This window comes from Canis lupus, chromosome 38, assembly GCF_048164855.1.
Source record: "Canis lupus baileyi chromosome 38, mCanLup2.hap1, whole genome shotgun sequence".
Taxonomy (NCBI): domain Eukaryota; kingdom Metazoa; phylum Chordata; class Mammalia; order Carnivora; family Canidae; genus Canis; species Canis lupus.
This window is the reverse complement of record NC_132875.1, coordinates 22,842,291-22,862,349: the sequence shown is the minus strand read 5'-3', so window position 1 is coordinate 22,862,349 and position 20,059 is coordinate 22,842,291. Positions and strand designations below refer to the sequence as shown.

The window sequence follows — 20,059 nt, the reverse complement described above, 5'->3', positions numbered from 1 at the left end:
GTTTTAGGATGAGTGGCAGTGTACTGAGTGCAAGAAATTTAACTCTCCAAGCAAGAGGTACTGTTTTCGTTGCTGGGCATTGAGGAAGGATTGGTATTCAGATTGCTCTAAGTTAACCCATTCTCTCTCCACGTCTGATATCACTGCCATACCCGAGAAGAAGGAAAATGAAGGCATTGATGTCCCTGATTGCCGAAGAACCATATCAGCTCCAGTTGTTAGGCCTAAAGATGTATGTACAAAGGAAGAAAAAAACCCCAAGCTTTTTGATCCCTGCAACTCAGTGGAATTCTTGGATTTGGCCCACAGTTCTGAAAGCCAAGAAACCATATCAAGCATGGGAGAACCATCAGATAACCTTTTTGAACAGAGAACAGATACAGAAAACATGGAGGATTGCCAGAATCTCTTGAAGCCGTGTAGTCTGTGTGAGAAAAGACCACGAGACGGGAACATTATTCATGGGAGGACAGGCCATCTTGTCACTTGTTTTCACTGTGCCAGAAGATTGAAGAAGGCTGGGGCTTCATGCCCTATATGCAAGAAAGAGATTCAGTTGGTGATTAAGGTTTTTATAGCATAGCTGACTCAGTGAATTGTAGAGAAATACTAACAGAGCTAGGGCATGTATCAAAATGTCAGTATTCAGCATCTCTACTCAGCATAACCCACTGCATCTGTTTATTTATTTATGTAAACATCTGTGTTTCACGACATTTTTGCTTCTATACGTAGAGGAATTTTGAGAATGAGTTCTTTAGAACTAGACTGTCAATTTGGGGGACTCCCGTTAACATGAAACAATACGTTCATTACTTTTACTCTCTTTAAAGATGAGGATCTGGGAGAAAGCAACTCCCAGTACAAACAAAAGTACATTAATTCACTCGCTTACAAAGTTACTTGAAGATTTATTATTTCTTCAGTTAATTTTATTCCCTGTTCTTTTTTTTTTCTGTTATGGAATGTTCTTAGGCATCAAGATAGGGTGGCTGTTAGAAAAATATTAGAGCTAACAATGAAAAATACATAAGTAATTTGATTAGTGAAGTTATGTAGTGCTGTAGATCACTTTATAGTTGGAGTCAGGCTGCACAATTTGGATAAGCCAAAAGAAAAGTCTTGAAAACGAGATTTCTTCCATGTGTGCCTAGAACACTGTTATTGAGCTTGCTTTTTTTTTTTTTTTTTTTTAAGATTTATTTATTCATGAGAGACACACAGAGAGAGGCAGAAACACAGGCAGAGGGAGAAGCAGGCTCTTTGCAGGGAGCCCGATGTGGGACTCAATCGCAGAATCATGCCCTGAGTTGAAGGCAGATGCTCAACCTCCGAGCCACCCAGGCGTTCCAAGTATTGAGCATTTTTGCTAACATACCTCTGAAAGAATTTTGAAAAAATATATATAGTCTTTTGCACATTTTACACCTTGGGATATGATTAGCAAACAATATTCTTTTCTGGTGAGTTGTAGACATCTGAGCAGCCAATCTAAAACAAGCCCTGGACCGTTTCTGTCCCCTTAGAGTGTTCACCTGTGCCCCTTTCTAAGCAGTTCCTCCTCCCATTTCCTGGCTGTCATTCTAGGTTAGTTTTCCTTTTGCACGCGTTTAATGTGACCTCTAAATTTTTAAAATTAAGTACTTACAAAGGATACTCTATCCAATATATTGTATATGTGCCTTAAAAATATTTTTCTCAAAGCCTTGGAGCTAGCTGTAGGTTTAGCTGATGGAATTTATAGGAAAAGTCCTATCATTTAAAGTAGCAAAACCTGTTCTCATTTTAAAATTCACCAGCCAGATCAGATTTCATTTTCATGCAGAAGATGTTTGACTTTATTTTTAATTCAAATAAATGCATTAACACATTTCTGGCACAACCTTCTCAATTATAGTCCTAAGATCGATGTGGTACAGAGTTTTAAACTAAGCTCTCTGCTTTACTCTGTCCTCATTGTCCCTTGAGAATTTTCTGGTTTTGTTGTTGTTGTTCTTTTGTTTGATTGTCTCCAGAGTGTTTTTTACATTCTGAGGCAATGCCCCATAGTAAGATTCTAGATGGGCGAGAGTCAGCCTTTCTTTTGGAAATTCGGAACATAGCAGTTGTGAAAATGAAAATAATTAAAGAAAAATGTTAGATCTGAAGAATCCTTATCTGAGCACGTAGTCTTAGAGCAATACATATGGAAATTGAAGATCTTTAAGCTGATGTGCTTATCCATATCCTTGTCTGCTGTCCCCATGGAAAAAAATCCTTTAAAAAAAAAAAGATTTTATTTATTTGAGAGAGAGTAAGTACATGTGAGAGAGCGCAAGTGGCGGAGAGGGAGAAGCAGGCTGCCCATTGATCAGGGAGCCCAATGTGGGGCTGGATCCTAGGACCCTGGGATCACAAACTGAGCCAAAGGCAGCTGCTTAACTGAGCCACCCAAGTGCCCCTCCCCATGGAAGAAATCTTGATGTATACCCATGGGTATGCATATGAGATTTTGAAGACCATGGCCCTAGAATTAACAAATTTATGGATTGAAAAATCACCTGGGTTGCTTGTTAAGAAAAGCAGAAGTTACAAAAAAAAAAAAAAAGGAAAAAAAAAAACAAAAAAACCCAAACTCAAACAATGCCTCCCCGTCTCTCCGTCTCTCCCTGCCCCCTACCAGGGGTATCCTTCCATTAGAACATGTATTCCTGGTAACTGATCAAGTGGTCCACAGACCACACTTTGGGAAGCCCTACCCTAGGAGGAAGGGTTTTCCCATTTACAAGAAGTACAATGAACAGGATCACTTTTAGCATCATACCTAATTTCTTGACAGGGAGTTTTGTTAAAAGTTCTAGAAGTTTAAAACTAGAATGCACTCTTCTACTCAACCCCTGTTACTTTGCACTTGAGGCTAAAAGATGAAATGATAGCCAAGAGTCACAGCTAGTGATGCAACTGTTACTAGAACCCGAGTCACTTGTAAATCCTGAAACCATACTCCTCATTATTTGCTAAATATTTAAAAGGTGTTTGTTGAATTTGGATTCAAGATGCTCATCGTCTTAAAATCTGACAAAATGTGACTTGCAGCCAAAGTAGGACTTTAGGAAGAATAATGACTTTAAACACCTTTTCCCCAAAGAGAAAAGGTCCACTAAATATCATCTTTTCTTATATAATCAGATAAGGGAGAGGACAGATGAAGGTGCAGAGGAACCTGAACCATTTTGAACCAGTATTCTTCCTTCTTAGGGAAGGAAACCCAACTCTTGCTCTCTTTAGGTACCAGGGACAGTTTTCCCCCCTCAAAGTAGAGCAAGTTGTCGGACTTCAGTGCTCCATTCGACCTTGCTGAATGCTCTGCCACTGCAGCAAGCTAAAGGTCTCTCTTCCCTATTTTGTCCTTAGTGCTTCTCTTTTCATAATAGTTTGATAGCCCTTAATTTTGTCTGATTTTTGCCAGTTAGGGGCTTTTGCAGGTGATGACTTAAAGGATGGAAAGGAAGAGCTGGGGATCTGCACTTGTACCCTCTGATTCCTCTTATGTAAAGCTGCAGTTTTTTTGAGAACTTAAGGAAAAATTTAAAAATTGTATTTATTTGTAGATATTTGATGTTAATTTTCATACATCCTTGCCTAGCACAGGATCTTCTTTATGCTACTCAGCTTTCCTTTACCCCTTGCTCACTTGGGATTTTATACAGTTCCTGTTACCACTAAATACTTTGCTTAGAAGATCCCAAGCTGCATGTTTGAGCTGTGAATATTAGAATAAAACTACATGTGGGTTTACTGTCCCTCTAGCAGGAACCTCGTGAGTGACTGCAATTTATAGGGCAAGAGCTGATATTCCTCAATTGCTTATCTGAAGTCTAGGATGCTGCTTCTCCGCTTCACCCTGAATCTATATTTAATGTCTTGTGGGAGCATAGGACAGCAAGGAGGAGTCCTCATTTCTAGGGGTAGAATGGGCCAAGGATCCTACAAAGAGCCAAATAGTGTTGTCAGAGCAGTTCTTTACTTGCAAGAGACTTTAAACCATCTTGATTTCATTTTTGATTTTGTTTTTTTTTTTCAATGCCACTGCGGTACAGTTTTATTTTACTCACTGCCATGAAAGCGAAACATGGTTTGTATGTGAAGTCTTCGTAGTTTTACTTCTTTGAGATAAACTCTTAATTTCTACACACTACCATTTATCTTTTAGTTGTGGTTAGAATAAGCTGCCAGTTTATCCCTCTTTTCCAGCGGCCCATCTGACTTGTCTCCTTGTCTCCCCCTCTCTCAGGTGCTTGAGTTGAAATCTTGATTGTGAGGAAAGGATCTGCTAAACTAGGTGCAGTGGAATTGTTTGTTTCTGCTGCATCACATCATAGACTTGTGATTGATCTTGTGATTAATGAAATCATCCTGCATTAGCGCCAGATTTCTTTACTTTCCTTTTTTTTTTTTTTTTTTTTAAAGTAAATCTCTACGCCCAGCGTGGAGCTTGAGATCAAGAGACTCATACTCTACTGACTGAGCCAGCCAGGTGCTCTAGCACCAAATTTCTTATTTTAATTGCCATTTAATATGTATGACCATGTTATCCTGGACAGAAAGCTCAGCAAAAATGACAAATCCTTAGAAAAACCATGAATTTCTAGGTTATACCAAAAATGTCTCCTGTCTCATTGAGTTAATGAATGAGTTACTGTACTTGCACCATACGTATAATATTTGCTATGCTTTTGTGTTAAATACTTAAATCAGACTTTATGAAAATCTTAAGACGAAGCCTTCAGCTGCATATTGCCATTTCCCCACAGTCCACCTATGAAATAGCAAAGATTCACAATCCTAGGCTTGAACCAATGGGTCTGTGTCTGCCGAGCCAGCTTACAAACTGCCATGAACTTTTCTAATATAAGATGAAATCACTGCCAAGCATTTGAAATATGTAGTTGTTTTAATAATAATTTATGTATACTTAGGTGTATATAATGCTTTGTGGAACATTGTGTTGTTTGTAAGAATTTATTTTTAAAGGTCAGGATCATTTGTAACATTTTTTTGTAAATGTTAATTCAGTGCATTGTTGGCTCCTTTGAACAGTCATTGATGAGAAATCGATGAATGTTAGATCTTGGATTCTACGAAACTATCGTAGCGTTATCTCTTGGTTCTCTTTAGAAAGGAGGAAACTTCTTAACCAGATATTTGTTTTTTTTTCCCACAGAGTCATGTGAACTTCTGAAAGTACATGCCTTTAGATACTGTGAAGCCATTGTTTTCCTTTTAGCCAAGTATCCATTTAAATTGTTGATTGGCATCCTAAAGAAAAACTTATTTTGATGGTTCTCTTCATTCATGGGTATATATTATGCACATATAGTATCAAGACTGCTAATGCCTTTGCTGAAAGTGGCTATAGAATAGGAACTAGCTATGTTTTGAACTTTCACTTCAAAGATAAAGAACCTATAAGCTCTTCCCTGTGCCAAAAGCAATAAGTACAGTGTTTACAAATGTGTGGAATTTTGCACTGCCATAGGGTATGTTGAGGTTACTTTGCTGGAAACTCCCAGATGGTGATTAGTACAGTTGCCGTTTAGCATATGAGGAGAGATACTGAGGCTCTAAAGCTAAACTGAAAGTGTCTGAGATAGTGGTTCAGGTGACCCCCTGATCTAATTTGAGGACACTTTTTCCAGATTGCTCTGATATGTCCTATCAGTGGACAGTGCTTTCCTTGGTCACCATTGCTACAGTTTTCCTTTAAAGGAGCCACCAGATCTCTTCTCTCCTATGGGAGCGGGTCCCCCCAGCATTCTGAGATCTTTCGATAGAAGGAATGTGCAATCCCAAGTAACGTCATTGTTGGCAAATGTGGCATTGTTAAAGAAAATAGAATATTAAGAACCCCTTGGGTTTACTGTGCCTGTATCAGAGCTTTTCAAATGACTGAAAATGTTGCAGATTTGTGTGTCTGCAGACATAGGTAGCTGATACTTCTGGGTAGCTTATCTGAAGTCCTCCATGCTGCTTCTCCTGCAGATTGTTTTTCTTCACCCTGGATCCATATTCAGTGTCATCTGGGAGCATAGGGCAACAAGGCGTAGTCCTCATTTCTTGGGGTAGAATGGGTCAGGGATCTTAAAAAGGGTCAAATAGTGCTGTCAGAGCAATTCCTTTCTCAGAATAGTTGCTATAATTTGGCAAATGCTTTCTTGAAAATTGACATCCCTATGACACTGACAATTTATTAGAGCACCTAATGTCTTATCCCAAGGCATTTTTTTTAACAGTAACTAATGTCATAGATTTCTCCTTTTTTCCTTCTTCCCTTTTTGTTGCTCTTTTTTCCTCAGAGTTCAAAGTGATCTACTTCTGGATATTACTTTTATATCAGAGGCCTTCTGTATCATCCCTTGGGTTGCTGCAACCATAGTATCTTTGGATAAGATTCCTCTGTTCCAGTCAGTTCTGGGGAATTTTTTTCTTTAGCGGAGGTAGGTGGTGGATAAGGAAGAGAAGCTGTGACATCAGAGCTACTATCTAATAAAAAACAGCTTGTAGTTGAGGCTTCCTTTGTGTCCATGATGAGAAACGGGAAAGAGCACCCCTATTGTCTCAGCACTAAGAAACTGAGGGCAGCCTTCCCTCTTCCTACAGGAGGCTCTTCATCCCCTCCCCCCCATAATTTGCCTTGTTTTTCACTTCCTTATAAAATGTCTCCTCTCATATTTTTCCTTCCTCCTTTTAAAAATAATAGAAAAGGTTTTAAAAGGGGAATGAAATGTTTCTGGGTTCCTTGGCACTTTGGCAAGGTAGAAATTCTAAGCAGCCTCTGCCTAGGACTTTGTCCATAGTCTGTAGCAAGGCACTGTTAAGTCCCTTGGATAGGGATAAAGGGGTAAGGCCCTTCCACCGTCTGTCCCACTCTTGACATTTTTCTTACCTTTTAACAGAACACACATAACTACGCTTTCTACCTCATAGTTTGTTATGGAAACTAAGGATGCTGGAGCAGCTTAACCTATATACACTGCCTTGAATGACATGTTAAAAAAAATGGCTCTACCAAGCTCTGGGGTATATATTCAGAATACCTCATGTCCTGGAAAGTGAGCACAAGCTCCCCTCAAGTGCCTGCCTAGCAGAGCCTATGTTGCTTCCTTGTACCTGCGCCTCTGACTCATATAGCCTTTCCTTGCTCTGAAGCTCTTGACTAGAAAAGAATTCTGTTTCTAGGTTCTGAGAGAAGTGTGTGTAAATTTGGATAGTAGAAGTGCTCTGTTGTGGTCTGGATGGACAAAAATTTTCTGCATGCACTTGAGTAGGTTGCCTAAAATGCACTGTCACTATACAGAAAACATGCAGTTTCCCAAATAACATATCTGATCAGGTAAGCATAATCAACAGGAGTGCAGCAAATATGGTTTCATAAAGTGGGCAGGAAAAAAGCAATGTAAATAACTTTTTGAATAGTCCCCAGCTCACTAAGGAAAGGAGACATTTTCACATGTTTTTGCCTAGTTTTAAGCACCAATAAGTTAATGACTCTGTATCTTTCTGGTTTTTGCACTATGAAAGGCCCTTAATACCAGTTGATTCTGTTTGCTTTTTTTGTGTATTAAATATTTTTCATTTTGCCATTTTGTGGTGTCATCATTGGGGAAATTTGTATATAGCACAATCTCACTTTGTTTTTATATGTAATCTTTAGTCTGATTTGGGGACAAAGAATAGATTTTGCAGTAGAAGTTACTGTACTTAAAATTGATGGGGACTTTTGGTACTCCAATTACTTATGAGAGTATTGTGTTTCATTTTTAGCTTCCCATTCCTGAAGGGAACCTCAAGATTTTGCAGAGTATTTTTTTAACCTTGAGCTAGTTAGGGCAAGTGGAATTTCCGCAAACTAGAGCCCTTGAGAATTAGACTGTATCAAACCTGCGTGCCTAAAACAAACAAACAAACAAACAAACAAAAAAACAAAACAAAAAAACAGAACCCTGCATGCATAGAGTGATTTAAGGCAAGCCTTCTCTCTAGGCACAAGTCTGTACCTAACTCTTCGGAGCCCACAGGTATATCATCTTGTCTACCTTCTTTGCTGCTGGAGAGAAAATTCAAATGGTGAGATGACAGATTTGCCTCTGTTGACAGAGGTGCTAGGTGCGGGGGTTCTATTTTGTGTTTTGAATTGGGGTTAGTTTAAGAGTTACTGAGGGTTTGTCACAAAGTATATATTCATCACTTATCTGCCTAACATCTGCTGAGGTCTCTAGCAGTGGTTTTTTTTGTTGTTGTTTTCTTTTTTAGATTTTATGTATTTATTCATGAGAGACAGAGAGGCAGAGACATAGGCAGAGGGAGAAGCAGGCTCCATGCAGGGAGCCTGATGTGGGACCTCATCCCAGGACTCCAGGATCACTCCCTGGGCCAAAAGCAGGCGCTAAACTGCTGAGCCACCCAGGGATCCCCATCTAGCAGTGGTTCTAAAATTGGGGGGTGGATATAGCCCTCTTTGAAAAGCTAATGAAACTTACTAAATCTCTTATTTAAAAAAGCACAACATTTTACATTCACTTTGAGCAGTTTCATTGATGCCAATGGTCTGTGGCCCTCAGGTTCTGTTCTGTGGAGGGATATTGAAGAAAACCTGCCCACAAAGAGCTTGCTAGCCCACATTTTTCAAAAGCTCATGTCCTTACAGCTAAGACCGTTAAGGTGAGTGAAACATCTGGTCATTTGTCCTGAGCTCATGGCCACTGCAGAGCAGGTGCAGATTGGTGCACACTGAACAACTTTTAGGGGCATACTTCATAGGCCATTTTATCTAGAAATACGTAGTATACACCTGTATGAGGAGCACCTGGGTGGGGGTGGGGGGGGGTGACACTGGAAATAACCAGGGAGAGCATTTTAAAAATGAAAGAAGCAAGAGGAGCATTAGAGCCAGGATTAAGGATTAAGCCAGTTTCTGTGTCCATGCAACCCTTTCCATGTTGTGTGACTTCTTTAAGGTACTTTGTAATGATTTCCAACTGCATAACATTTTGTTTTCTGGATTTTGCATCTTACTCATCTTGAGTCCTGGTGCTGCAGGTTAACCGTTGTTGAATGTAGTCTTGAGGCCAGAGGAAGACAGGCTGAAACCAGTAATTGATTTAAATTGCCATTAGCAGATAAATGCCAACTTGGTGTTTGGCTTCTGGAATTCGCACAAATCCGTCCTCCAATGGTATTTCTAAAATTAGTGTTACTAGAAAGATTTCAGGTCATTACAGGTTTGGGGACGCAGGGATAATCTCATGTACCTCCTCAACCCTAAACTCATTTGTTTGCTTTCCTCTTCAGAATAAAATATGGGAGGGAGTTAAATTCAGTATCGCTTATTACTTACTTGGTATTAATATGAGCCAGATCATGCTTGGTACTGGGAGCAGCACAGTGAATTAGGAAGCTCCCTAAAGTTGCCTACAGCCTAGCAATGGACTTAGGGACATCTGGCAGTTTCCACGTGGGCCTGGGACACGGCAGTGAAAGAAGTGCCTTGTGAGAGCAGGGCTTGTTTTTGCACGTTCAGTTCCGTATGACTGGAGCAAGGTGTGTGGTTGGAGGAGTGACAAGAAAAGGCACTGGAGTGTTGGAGGGGCTGGATGATAACAGTGTGCTATGCCAAGCCAGGAAGTTGGAGTCTTATCCTGAAGGTAATGGAGAGCCATTAAAGGATTTTAAGCAGGTGTATGACATGATCTCATTTACATTATTGGAAGATTCTGGCTTCATTGTTGAGAATGGACAGGAGTGCTGGCCAGACTAGAAGCAAGGATAATAGGTTGTGGCAGCAATCTGGCTGGAAACGATGATGTTCCTGAGAAAATGCAGTGGGCCTGGAAAGAAGAATAGTAGATAACATTTACTAAACACATAGTAGGTGCTGACTTGGCATTTCTTACCCCATGGGTGTATTTAAGGTTTAGAGGAACTAAATGACCTGTTCAAGGGAATTAAGAGTTACAGAATCAGTCACTGCTTAAAACCATTGTGTCTCAGACAAAAGTCCAAAAGAAGTGCGTGAAAGGGACACACTTCCTGAACAAATGCCTAGAGGTGTGAGGGAAGGAGAGGAGTCATTAATGGCTTGGGCAGTTGGTAGATGGCTGTGCCATTCACTGAGGGTTAAAAAAAAAAAAAAAAAAAAAAAGGCAGCTTGGGTAGCTCACCAGCTTAGCTCCGCCTTCGTCAGGCTCCCTGCATGGAGCCTGCTTCTCCCTCTGCCTGTGTCTCTGCCTCTCTCTCTCTCTCTCTGTGTCTGTCATGAATAAATAAATAAAATCTTAAAAAAAAAAAAAGGTAGGTTTGTGGTGATGGTGGTGAGGTACGGAAAAAATAGTGAGTTTTGTTTTAGATGTGTTGATTTTGTGCATATGAGAAGATCCAAATGGAAATAGACTTGAGCTGTAAATATTCTTAGGTCCTAGGGATACTGTGGTGAAGATGACGAATGTGGCTTCACTCTTGTGGGTTAGGAAAACTAGCTAACACATAGTATAGGGTGCCTGGGTGGCTCAGCGGTTGAGCGTCTACCTTTGGCTCAGGTCGTGATCCCCGGGTCCCAGGATGGGTCCCACATAGGGCTGGCTCCCTGCTACAGGTAGCCTGCTTCCCTCTCTGTCTCTCTCTGTGTCTCTCATTAATAAATAAATAAAAATCTTAACAAAAAAGGTATGGCTTTAAACACTGTGGCTTGTGTAGGAGCACACATGCTGCTATGGAAAATAGAGAAGAGAGGCCCCATCTAGTCAAGGGTTGAGGAATGGCCTCCTTGAAGAGATGAGGAGCTGAGAGCTCAAGGAAGGATGGGAGTTGGGAGAGGGGGGAACATTGAGATAAGAGCAGATGTACAAGGGCCTTTAGGTGAGGAGCTCATGGTGTCTGGAAGACCAGAAAGTCCAGTTAGTTCAGTGTGGTTGAAAGCAGGGAAGGTGGGGCAGCCCGGGTGGCTCAGCGGTTATCGCCGCCTTCAGCCCAGGGCGTGATCCTGGAGACCCAGAATCGAGTCCCACGTCAGGGTCCCTGCATGGAGCCTGCTTCTCCCTCTGCCTGTGTCTCTGCCCTTCTCTCTCTGTGTCTCTCATGAATAAATAAAATCTATTAAAAAAAAAAAGGGAAGGTGAGAGTGGAATCTGATGGAGGAGGCAGTTGGGGGAAGTTTGAAGAGAATGGAGAATGTGTGAAGTGGAACTCTGGGAAATGGGAGTGAAAAGACCAGGGAAACCTGTGAGGCCATTGCCTGACATCCTGTCTCTGGCCTGAGGCTCCTCAGCCTCAGCACTATTGATTTTTGGGGGGCTGGGAAATTTTCTTGGGGTGGGGGTGGGGGTGGGTGTTCTGTGCATTGTGGCACCCCTGGCCTCTGCTCACGATGATAGGTCACTTAAGTTGAGAATCCTCTGTGGCTGAGAACCAATAGGCCCAGCCACTGAGGGTTTCAGGAGAAAAATCATACAAGTTGCAGATGGCTGTTACTGTGCACTCATGCCCTCAGCCTGGGCTCTCAATTCTTCCTGGTTCTCCTGTTGTTTCCCTAATAGTTGAAGTGATGGTTCTCACCTAGAGGATAGGAAGAAGAAAGTGAAGACAGGTTATTTAACTTCTCTAAGCCTCAGATCATGGGGCAATAGATGTTAAGTCAGCACCTATGGAGTGTTCAATGACGGTTAACTATCATCATTATTTCTGGGAGGAGGCTGATAGGAAATGGAAAGCCTGAATGAAATTGAAGGGACACTATGGTAGGAGTGGACTGAGCAGGTTTAAGGACAGGACAGGCTGCTGTGTTCAGAGACGGATTGGTGTTCTAATAAAGACTTCAAAGATTGTGGTAGATTGGATTATCAAAACGTCTTCTCTCTACCACACTTTGGAGAGGATTATGCGCTCTGCCCCAATGGCACCAGTCTTGTCAATGAAATGTGAGTGGGAATGAAGTATACTACTACTACTTTTCTTTTGTCTTCTCTTGTCATCTCTTTTTCTTTTTCTTTCTTTCTTTCTTTCTTTCTTTCTTTCTTTCTTTCTTTCTTTCTTTTTTTTTTTTGAGAAGGAGGCAGAGGGAGAGGGAGCGAAAAGCTTAAGCAGGCTCCGTGCCCAGCGTGGATCCCAAAGCAGGGCTCAGTCTCACAACTCTGAGATCATAACCTGAACTGAACTAAGAGTCAGATGCTTAACCGACCGAGCCCTCTGGGCGCCCCAAGTATACGGCTTCTGAGCAGAAGTTTAGGGACCATTGCGGGAGTCAGTTGATAGTCCTTTCCCTTAGCATGGAGCTCTTGTACCCCAGAATGGGGGCTGCTTCTTCAGTCTGGCTCCAAGGATGACGAGAACAGGAAGCAGAGCTGTGGCTGTCCTGCAGTGGGCAGCGAAACACATTTTATAGGAAGCCACTGAGATCTGGGGGGGTGTTACCACAGTGAATTTGAGCTGACTGGTACAAAGGTGGAAGGATCCTAGGTGAGGGTAAGTCCCAGCATGGCATAGAGTGAGGGTTCAAGTGTCATGGAAAGGAAAGTTTTTGATGTTGAGGTAGCCAATGAGGGAGGGTCCTGTGAGGCTGGGGTGTTGGATGAGTCATTCATACAACACTGATATATTACCCAGGATGGTCACAGGATTGTAGGAACCCAAAGTATATAGTGAATGAATGGAATATCTGGAAGATAAGCAGATGACACAATAAAGGGGGGCCCCAAGTGTCAAAAGAGCAGAGATGTCTTTGTGGAGGGGTAATGGCCTGGATACAGCATAGGGGAAACTGACCACAAGATTCTCTGGGGGAAAGCCGGATATCTTAAGGCAAAGCAACAGGAAAGCGAAGAGTTTGTGAATGCAGACGGGAATGTTTACTATGAAACAATTCATATAGAGGAGTAGTTCAAAACTTGTTTGAGGTCAAGAGGTGGATGGATCCCCTCCCCAGAGAACTGATATATATGTAAAATTTTATATGCAAACCCGAGGAAGTCTAGACTCCCTAAAACTTCCCCTGGACCCTAGATTAAGAACCCTGTTCTAGAACAGCAGCTCTCAAACCTTATAGCAAGCACACAGAACCACTTGGAAGGCTTTGCCGGCAGATTGCCAGGCCCCATATCCAGAGGTCCCACTCGGGAGGTCCAAGTCTCTGTCAGGTTCCCAGGCAGTGAGGAACCACAATCTGAGAATCACTGCTATAGTTTAAAACTATAATTGAGATTTGGGGGAGGGAGAGGAAGAGTATGGACTGGTTAAGGACAAGGTCATGGGATTAAGGATGGGTTTTTGTTCCACTGGACATCTAGCTCTCAGGCAGATCCTCAAATGTTTCTGCCACGCACACAAAACATCTTGCTCAGATGGAGAAGAGAAGGGAGAAAGGAGCAAGGACTCATTAAAGGTTTAGGTCAGGTGTGCAAAAAAAAAAAAAAAAATCTCTTTTAGGTTAACATGTCTTTAAAGACAATTTTCTTCCAACACACAGAAGGGAAGTGATATCCAGCACCACTTAACTGATGAACACATTTAGTCCAGGTAATCCCATCTTGCCTCCTCACAATCTGGGCCTGAGTCACTAGTGGGAAATAAAACCATGTATTTGAGTCAAATGAAAGAAATGTGAAACTTCTAGTGCCCTAAATTGGGACATTTTAACTCAAAAACTCTAGCTATATGCTGCTTGAAACTGGGTAAAGTGGCTAAGGGACACATTTTGGTGAAAACTCTGCTGTCTTCTTTCTCCGTGTGTGTGTGTGTGTGTGTGTGTGTGCGCGCGCGCGCGCGCTAGAGAGAGAGAGAGAGAGAGAGAGAGAGAGACACGGAGACAGGGACCGATACTTCTTACCATTAGGAGTTCGGGATACTTGGTCCTGAATCAGAATTACCCCTTAGCTACTCGCACATAATGTCTCTAAGCTTCAGCTCACTGATCTGGAAAGCAGAGTGTGGTGGACAGAAGAGCTCATGCATGTGAGGTGCACAGCTGCTGAAATTTCCTCCTCCTCTTGCTGGCATCAGAGCTGGGGCGGCAGGTTCCCCAGGGAGGAGCGCCCAATCAGAGCTCTGGCCTCTTACCCACAAATGTAACCATGTCATCCACCAGAGGGCACCAGGAACCTGCAAATCTAAGAGGAAGGGCTTTTGCCCTTAAAATAGTTGATTGGGCCTGAGGATAACCCCTTAGGTTCAAGTCTTTATTTAAATATTCTTGCTCCTGGTGCTTGAGGGAATCATTTGTAAAATTTCTCTAAAATGCAGGAGGGAAAAAAATAAAAATAAAAATAAAAAATAAAATAAAATCCAGGAGGGAGGGCACCTGGATGGCTCAGTGGTTGAGTGTCTGCCTTTGGCTCAGGTCACGATCCCCAGGGTCCTGGGATCGAGTCCTGCATCAGGCTCCCCGCAGACAGCCTGCTTCTCCCTCTGCCTGTGTCTCTGCCTCTCTCTCTGTGTCCCTCATGAAAAAATAAATAAAATCTTAAAAAAAAAAAAATCCTGGAGGGAAATCTGGAGTAAGAAGTTGAGAGTAAACGGTGCTCTTACTCCACAGGAGCCATCAGAAGAATTGTATTTCCATTTTTAAATTTTGTCCATTTCCACCATCCATTCTCTGTCCCTTCAGACTGTCTATAAGCCCGTTACAAATTATTCTCTCAGTGAAAGCATTGGAGTTCCCTTCTCCCTGGTTTATTCCTGTTAACTGGACTGCTGTTCTTCCTTTGCTGAGCAGCCTCTCCCCTGTTCCCCCAGCAGTGGGGGATGGTGGCCGGGAGCTATTTCTGAGCCTCCGCCTTACTGCCAAGCCTCGGCTCTTTCCCTGAATCTCTTTGGGGCGTGAGTCTAGTGATGGACAGGTATCCATCACAAGAGGCTGTGCTCTGTGGAAAAAAGCACTTTCTTTATCTGAGGAAGGGGAACAGTCAGGAGAAGTTAAGGCCACCAGTCTCTAGAGCCTCCCTTAAAACATCACAGATTTTATTTTATATTTTTAAAGACTTATTTATTTATGAGAGAGAGAGAGAGAGGGGCAGAGACACAGGCAGAGGGAGAAGGAGGCTCCTCGCAGGGGTCCTGGACCCCAGAATCACAACCTGATCCGTAGGCAGATGCTCAACCCCTGAGCCACCCAGGCATCCCCGTCACAGATTTTAGGGGGAGCAGTGATATCCAGTGTACACACTGCTTACTCTTTACCTGTCAAGTTTATTCTTTAATTGGGGGGTAAGGGCGGAAATCCAGCCTCAGGTCAACTTCCAACTTGGTACCTAGGAATGCTGGCCCAGACCAGAAAAGCCTGAAAGAAAACCAAAAGGGTATGTCATGCATCATTTTAGGAACACAGAAGTATAGAAAATTTAGGGTGGGTGGAGAGGACCCCCAAGAATCTAGCGCAACCCCTCCTTGCTGGGAGAGGAGAAACAGCAGGACCAGGGTCACAGGGTTGGTTCCTAGAAGACTGGCTCTTCTCTCAGGACCAGCACTTAGCTCTATGGGCAGACATGCTGGTTCCTACCTCACCATCCCCTTTACTCAATCAGTTGTTGTCGCTGACATTTACTGTATGCTTAGTATGGGGCAAGTATGTGTTTGGTTTTATCTCCTGTAATCTCCACAACAACCCTATGAAAGTAGTGTAAGGTTATGTGAGGGGCACCTGGGTGGCTCAGTCGGTTGGACGTCTGCCTTCAGCTTGGGTCATGGTCCCGGGGTCAAGCCCCACGTCTGGCTCCTGGCTCAGTGGAGAGCCTGCCTCTCCCTTCTCTGCTGCTCCTGCTGCTTGTTTCTCTCTCTCTCTCTCTCTCTCTCTCTCTCTGTCAAGCAAATAAAAATCTTAAAAAAGAAGAATTGTAATGTCATGTGAATGCAGTATACTATCCTCATTTCACAGAAGCATAGAGAAGCCAAATGAAAGATAGGACAGAATTAGCCATCATTCCATTTCAGTATTTCACAAGGACAAGTTTTGTTTTGTTTTGCTTTAGGGACTGTCCCTTGCACAGTAAGGATATTTAGCATCTCTGGCCCCCAAGCACCAAGTGCCCCAGCCGTTAAGGTACTAATTATACCTTCCAGAAACCCCAGAAGGTACAGTAGAGGGGGTCCTGCTGCTGGTGGGAACCGCTGACTTAAATGCATGGCCACAGGAAAGGGAGGATTAAACAAAATTGCTCTGCTGCTCTGGTTATTTTTATATTAATGAAAGTCACTAGATGAAGATAACAGGACAAGGGGAAGGAAATCCCGGGAGGCGAGCAGAACTGTGTAAGGGAAGAGGCTAAATTATAAAGGAAGGGAATGAGCACCAGACAAGGAGATCTTCATTTATGCTCCCTGCTAACACCTGGAGTGTGCACGAAGCCTGGCCTCACAAGCTCATACCTGTAGAGACCAGGCAGACCAGAAAGGCAGCTGTGTCAGGGACAGTTGGGAGGGCTGGGGCTACAGGAGAGTCTGGAGAGTCATGCCTACATAAAGGGTCTTTTCATGTGGTAATGTGGGCTCATGGCTCCCAGCCTTTCCAGAGACTCCACCAGACCAGATTTTTATAGGAAATCCCTCTATTGTTTTTGTTTCAAAGATTTTATTTATTTATGTGAGAGACAGCGAGAGAGAGTGAGCACAAGTGGGGGCGGGAGGGGCAGAGGAGAGGGAGAAGCAGACTCCCTGCTGAGCAGGGAACCTGATGCGGGACTCCATCCCGGGACCCTGAGATCATGACCTGAGCTGAAGGCAGATGCTTAACGGAGAAGCCCCTAAAAACCGGTTTTTCACATTAGTTAGGCCAAGAAAAAGAATTCCTGCAGATGAATTTGGGGAGTCTGTGACCTGCGGGTCAGGCCATTCCCATGTAAAGTGCCACAGTGTACACCCACCGTGCGGGTGACAGAAGGGGTGCAGGCACTCTCCTCCCCGCTCCTCACTGCAGAAGGCAGGGCAGTCTGGGCAGAGGACTGGGAGCGTTCCCTGAGGACACAGGGCAGCGGAGGTGGGACTGCTGTGCAATATTCGGTCCCTCTGCATCTGAGATTCTGGGACTCTAGGTTGTTGCCTTGAAGGCAGAGCTGGGAACATGAAAACCCTAGAGCCTGACCAGCGCCTAAGGTGCGAGCAGCGGAGGCCCTGGCCATGGCTTCTCAGTTTGGTCCTGTGTTCCCCGTGATGGGAGGAGCGAGGAAGACTCCTCCCCAGGGTCTCTGCTCCCTGGAGGCCCTCCGCCCAGGTCCGGTACCTGCACTTCACAGACGGAGCTGCCCTTCTGCCCTCTCAGTCAGTGGGACCCTGACGCCAACGGCAAGAGCTAAACAGCCAGTTTTCCAACTGCGCTGTCCGGCTACACCGAGTTTAAGTGTGAACGCACTTTTCCTTAGACGGCACCGGGAGCTGTGTCTGCTGTCTCCTTCTCTGCTCATTTTCCTTCCCGTTAATCCAGCAGAAAGCAGCACTCGGGGCAGCAGTCTCCCACGCTGAGCGCCGGCGCCCAGAGCTCCTGTCGGACCGCAGTGCCTTCCTCTTAGGGTCACGACGGGGTCCCGCGGGTCCGAAGGCGACTCCGGCCTCCAGCGCCCCGCTCTCCCTACCGCTCTCCCTACCCGGGCGAGGGTCTTGCCCTCTGGGGGCGGTGCTGTGCCTTTAAAAGCGGCGCCTTGGCAGCACGGCGGTGGGGCCGGGAGGCTGCAGGGCCTTGCCCACCACGCTCCTGTGCAGGAGGCAAAAAGCCAGGCTGCACGTGGTAGTAGCGAACACGCTAGAAGCGTCTGTTCCGCTTCCCCAGAGCTAATCAGCCTGCGGCTTCTCACGTCCGTCCGCAAGCGTCTCCTTCAGGGCTTTGCCTACATCCCTGCCCCAGGGGCCGGGGGCAGCTCTCAGGAAGGGAGGGGGTGGCCCCAGCCCCCATGCCCGCCCAGACCACGTTTTAATGAGCCCCAGAAGCTTCGGTGCTACAGCCGGGGAGGATGGTGGAGGTGACGGCTGCTGACGAGCCATGCAGCGTAATGTGCACAGTGCATCTGCGAGCTGCCCCAGCCGAGGGAATTTCTGCCTCAGCCTCCCTCTGGCATCCCCAGGAGTCCACCCCTTAGTCTCCTTTACTTCTCCCTGCTCACTGCAGCCTCATATGTGGAAGCCCTGTCCAGGTTGGCTGCCTGTCCTCCCCCAGGACCAGGAGAACTCAGCTTGGCTGGTGCCGGGTGGGGGGGCCTGGGCAGTGGTGTGCAGGATTTCCCCTCTAGCCACTTTACCTGTAACAAAATTTCAGAATTGTCAATGGGATCGGTGTTTCTAGACATTTGGCTATCACAGATGAATAAAATAAAAAATTTAAAGACACAGAACAACAAAAGCCATATTTATGTTTATAAGATGGGGGCTTACCCATAGGGTTGCTAACCTTTATCTCCTCAAACGAGTATATTTTAAAAACAACTAGTAATAGTACCAGTTACTAGTGTGTGACCACTACGTGTTCAGAAAGGAAAGGACATGTGAATGCCATATATGTATGAAGGATGTAATCTGCGATAAAGACAGTCTCTTGAAAGGCATCCTAGAACTTCACGGGGAGAGGATGCCTTATTCTTGTTTCTCTAACCTCATCCCGGACGCGTCATCGTTGTCATCGTCATTGTCACAGACTTCGTCCACCTCACAGAGGACTGGCGCTGCTGGGTAGTGCTCCCCTCCCGCTGTCTGCACCCATTTCTGTCTTTCGTGCTTTGTTGTGAAAGGAAGATAATCGTCAGGCTAGGAAAAGTTGTGAGAGACTTTGAAATGGGCAGAAAAGATTATTATTGGCTGTCTGGTCTCCCTCTGGATGATCTTTGTCTCCTTTGTCTTTGAGCAAAACTGTAGAAAACCACTAGGAATGCAAATGATTTTGCCCATAGAGATACAAATCGTATCCAGCAGAAATGCATCTGATCACTGCCCCGCAGACACTGACCAGTTCGGGTCTATTCAGTGAATTAAGTGCCGCCTTCTTCTTCTTCTTTTTTTTTTTTTAAACATTTTTTATTTATTTATTCATAGAGACAGAGAGAGAGAGAGAGAGAGAGAGAGGCAGAGACACAGGCAGAGGGAGAAGCAGGCTCCATGCAGGGAGCCCGACGTGGGACTCGATCCCGGGTCTCCAGGATCAGGCCCTGGGCTGAAGGCAGCACCAAACCGCTGAGCCACCCGGGCTGCCCAAGTGCAGCCTTCCTGATGGCTTGTCTGGATTCCCTGAGCACTTGTGACGTCTTACTAGGTCCCTCGTGAATTGCTGAATGGAACGGAATCACTGACATGCGTTATTTCTACATTTGCACAAGGGTCTTGATTTGATCTTTAAAACAGTTGTCCATGGCTGGTGGCTACCTCGGCCGGTGGGTTGGAATGGGGTCACGGACAGCATGCACCTTGCCTTCTTCTGGGTTTCTGAGCCCCAGGGCACCCTGTGTTTTCACAAATAAAATAAACAAAATCTTCTGATTAAACTTCTCATGTTACAGTATTAGTGACCTTGACTCCCCAAGGATTTTCATGTGTCCAAAGAGGGCCCTGGGGGGAGAAAATAATGCTTTACCCAGAGGAATGGCTATAATGGTGGGATTCCAGAGGGATGCGGTACCCAGGTACAACTGTGCATATTCAGGGCCAGGTGCCTTTAAAATCACCTGCCCTGAGGGGCACCTGGGGGGCTCAGTCATTTACATGTCTGCCTTTAGCTCAGGTCAAGGTTTCAGGGTCCTGGGATTGAGCCCCACGTTGGGCTTCTTGTTCAGTGGAGAGTCTGCTTCTCCTCTTCCCCCTCTTGTTCTCTCTCGCGCGCTGTCAAATAAATGAATAAAAAAATCTTTTAAAAAACCCACCTGCCCTGCTGGGGTTCTGCTGCTGAGGACAGCTTGATTTTCCTCCCCCTCTTCCTCTTTCCAGTGCTGGAAGCACCACCTTCCCATGCTAGGGCAGGTGGTTTCAACCTTGTAACCAGGATCTTAAAATATATATGTATAAAATCCTCTCCTCACATCCGTGAACTGGATGCATTTATTCCTGCTCTTGATGAAGAGCTAGG

General features: G+C 44.5%; 1 protein-coding gene and 1 long non-coding RNA gene across 16 annotated transcripts in view; one reads left to right on the top strand and one right to left on the bottom strand.

The window, feature by feature from the left end:
* The window catches only part of MDM4 (MDM4 regulator of p53), a 66,263-nt gene extending 46,810 nt beyond the window's left edge, over window positions 1-19,453 (top strand). For 9 of the 15 annotated variants that reach the window (XR_012025768.1, XR_012025767.1, XR_012025764.1 and 6 more), the window contains one exon: window positions 8-7,622. Coding sequence is in view for 8 of the 15 variants with exons in the window: in XM_072814475.1 (XP_072670576.1) it covers window positions 8-583 (576 nt within the window). In the remaining 7 variants the exon portion in view is untranslated. Of the gene's footprint in view, window positions 1-7; window positions 7,623-8,600; window positions 11,144-19,035 lie in introns of those variants that run through there. The other 6 variants (XR_012025763.1, XM_072814479.1, XM_072814477.1 and 3 more) reach the window with 5 other exon arrangements.
* Window positions 5,647-15,351, bottom strand: LOC140626713 (uncharacterized). The gene is made up of 2 exons (XR_012025771.1): window positions 15,205-15,351; window positions 5,647-9,866 (listed from the first exon to the last, which is right to left on the bottom strand). It is a non-coding gene; the product is annotated as an uncharacterized lncRNA (long non-coding RNA).
* Window positions 19,454-20,059: the final 606 nt, after the last annotated feature.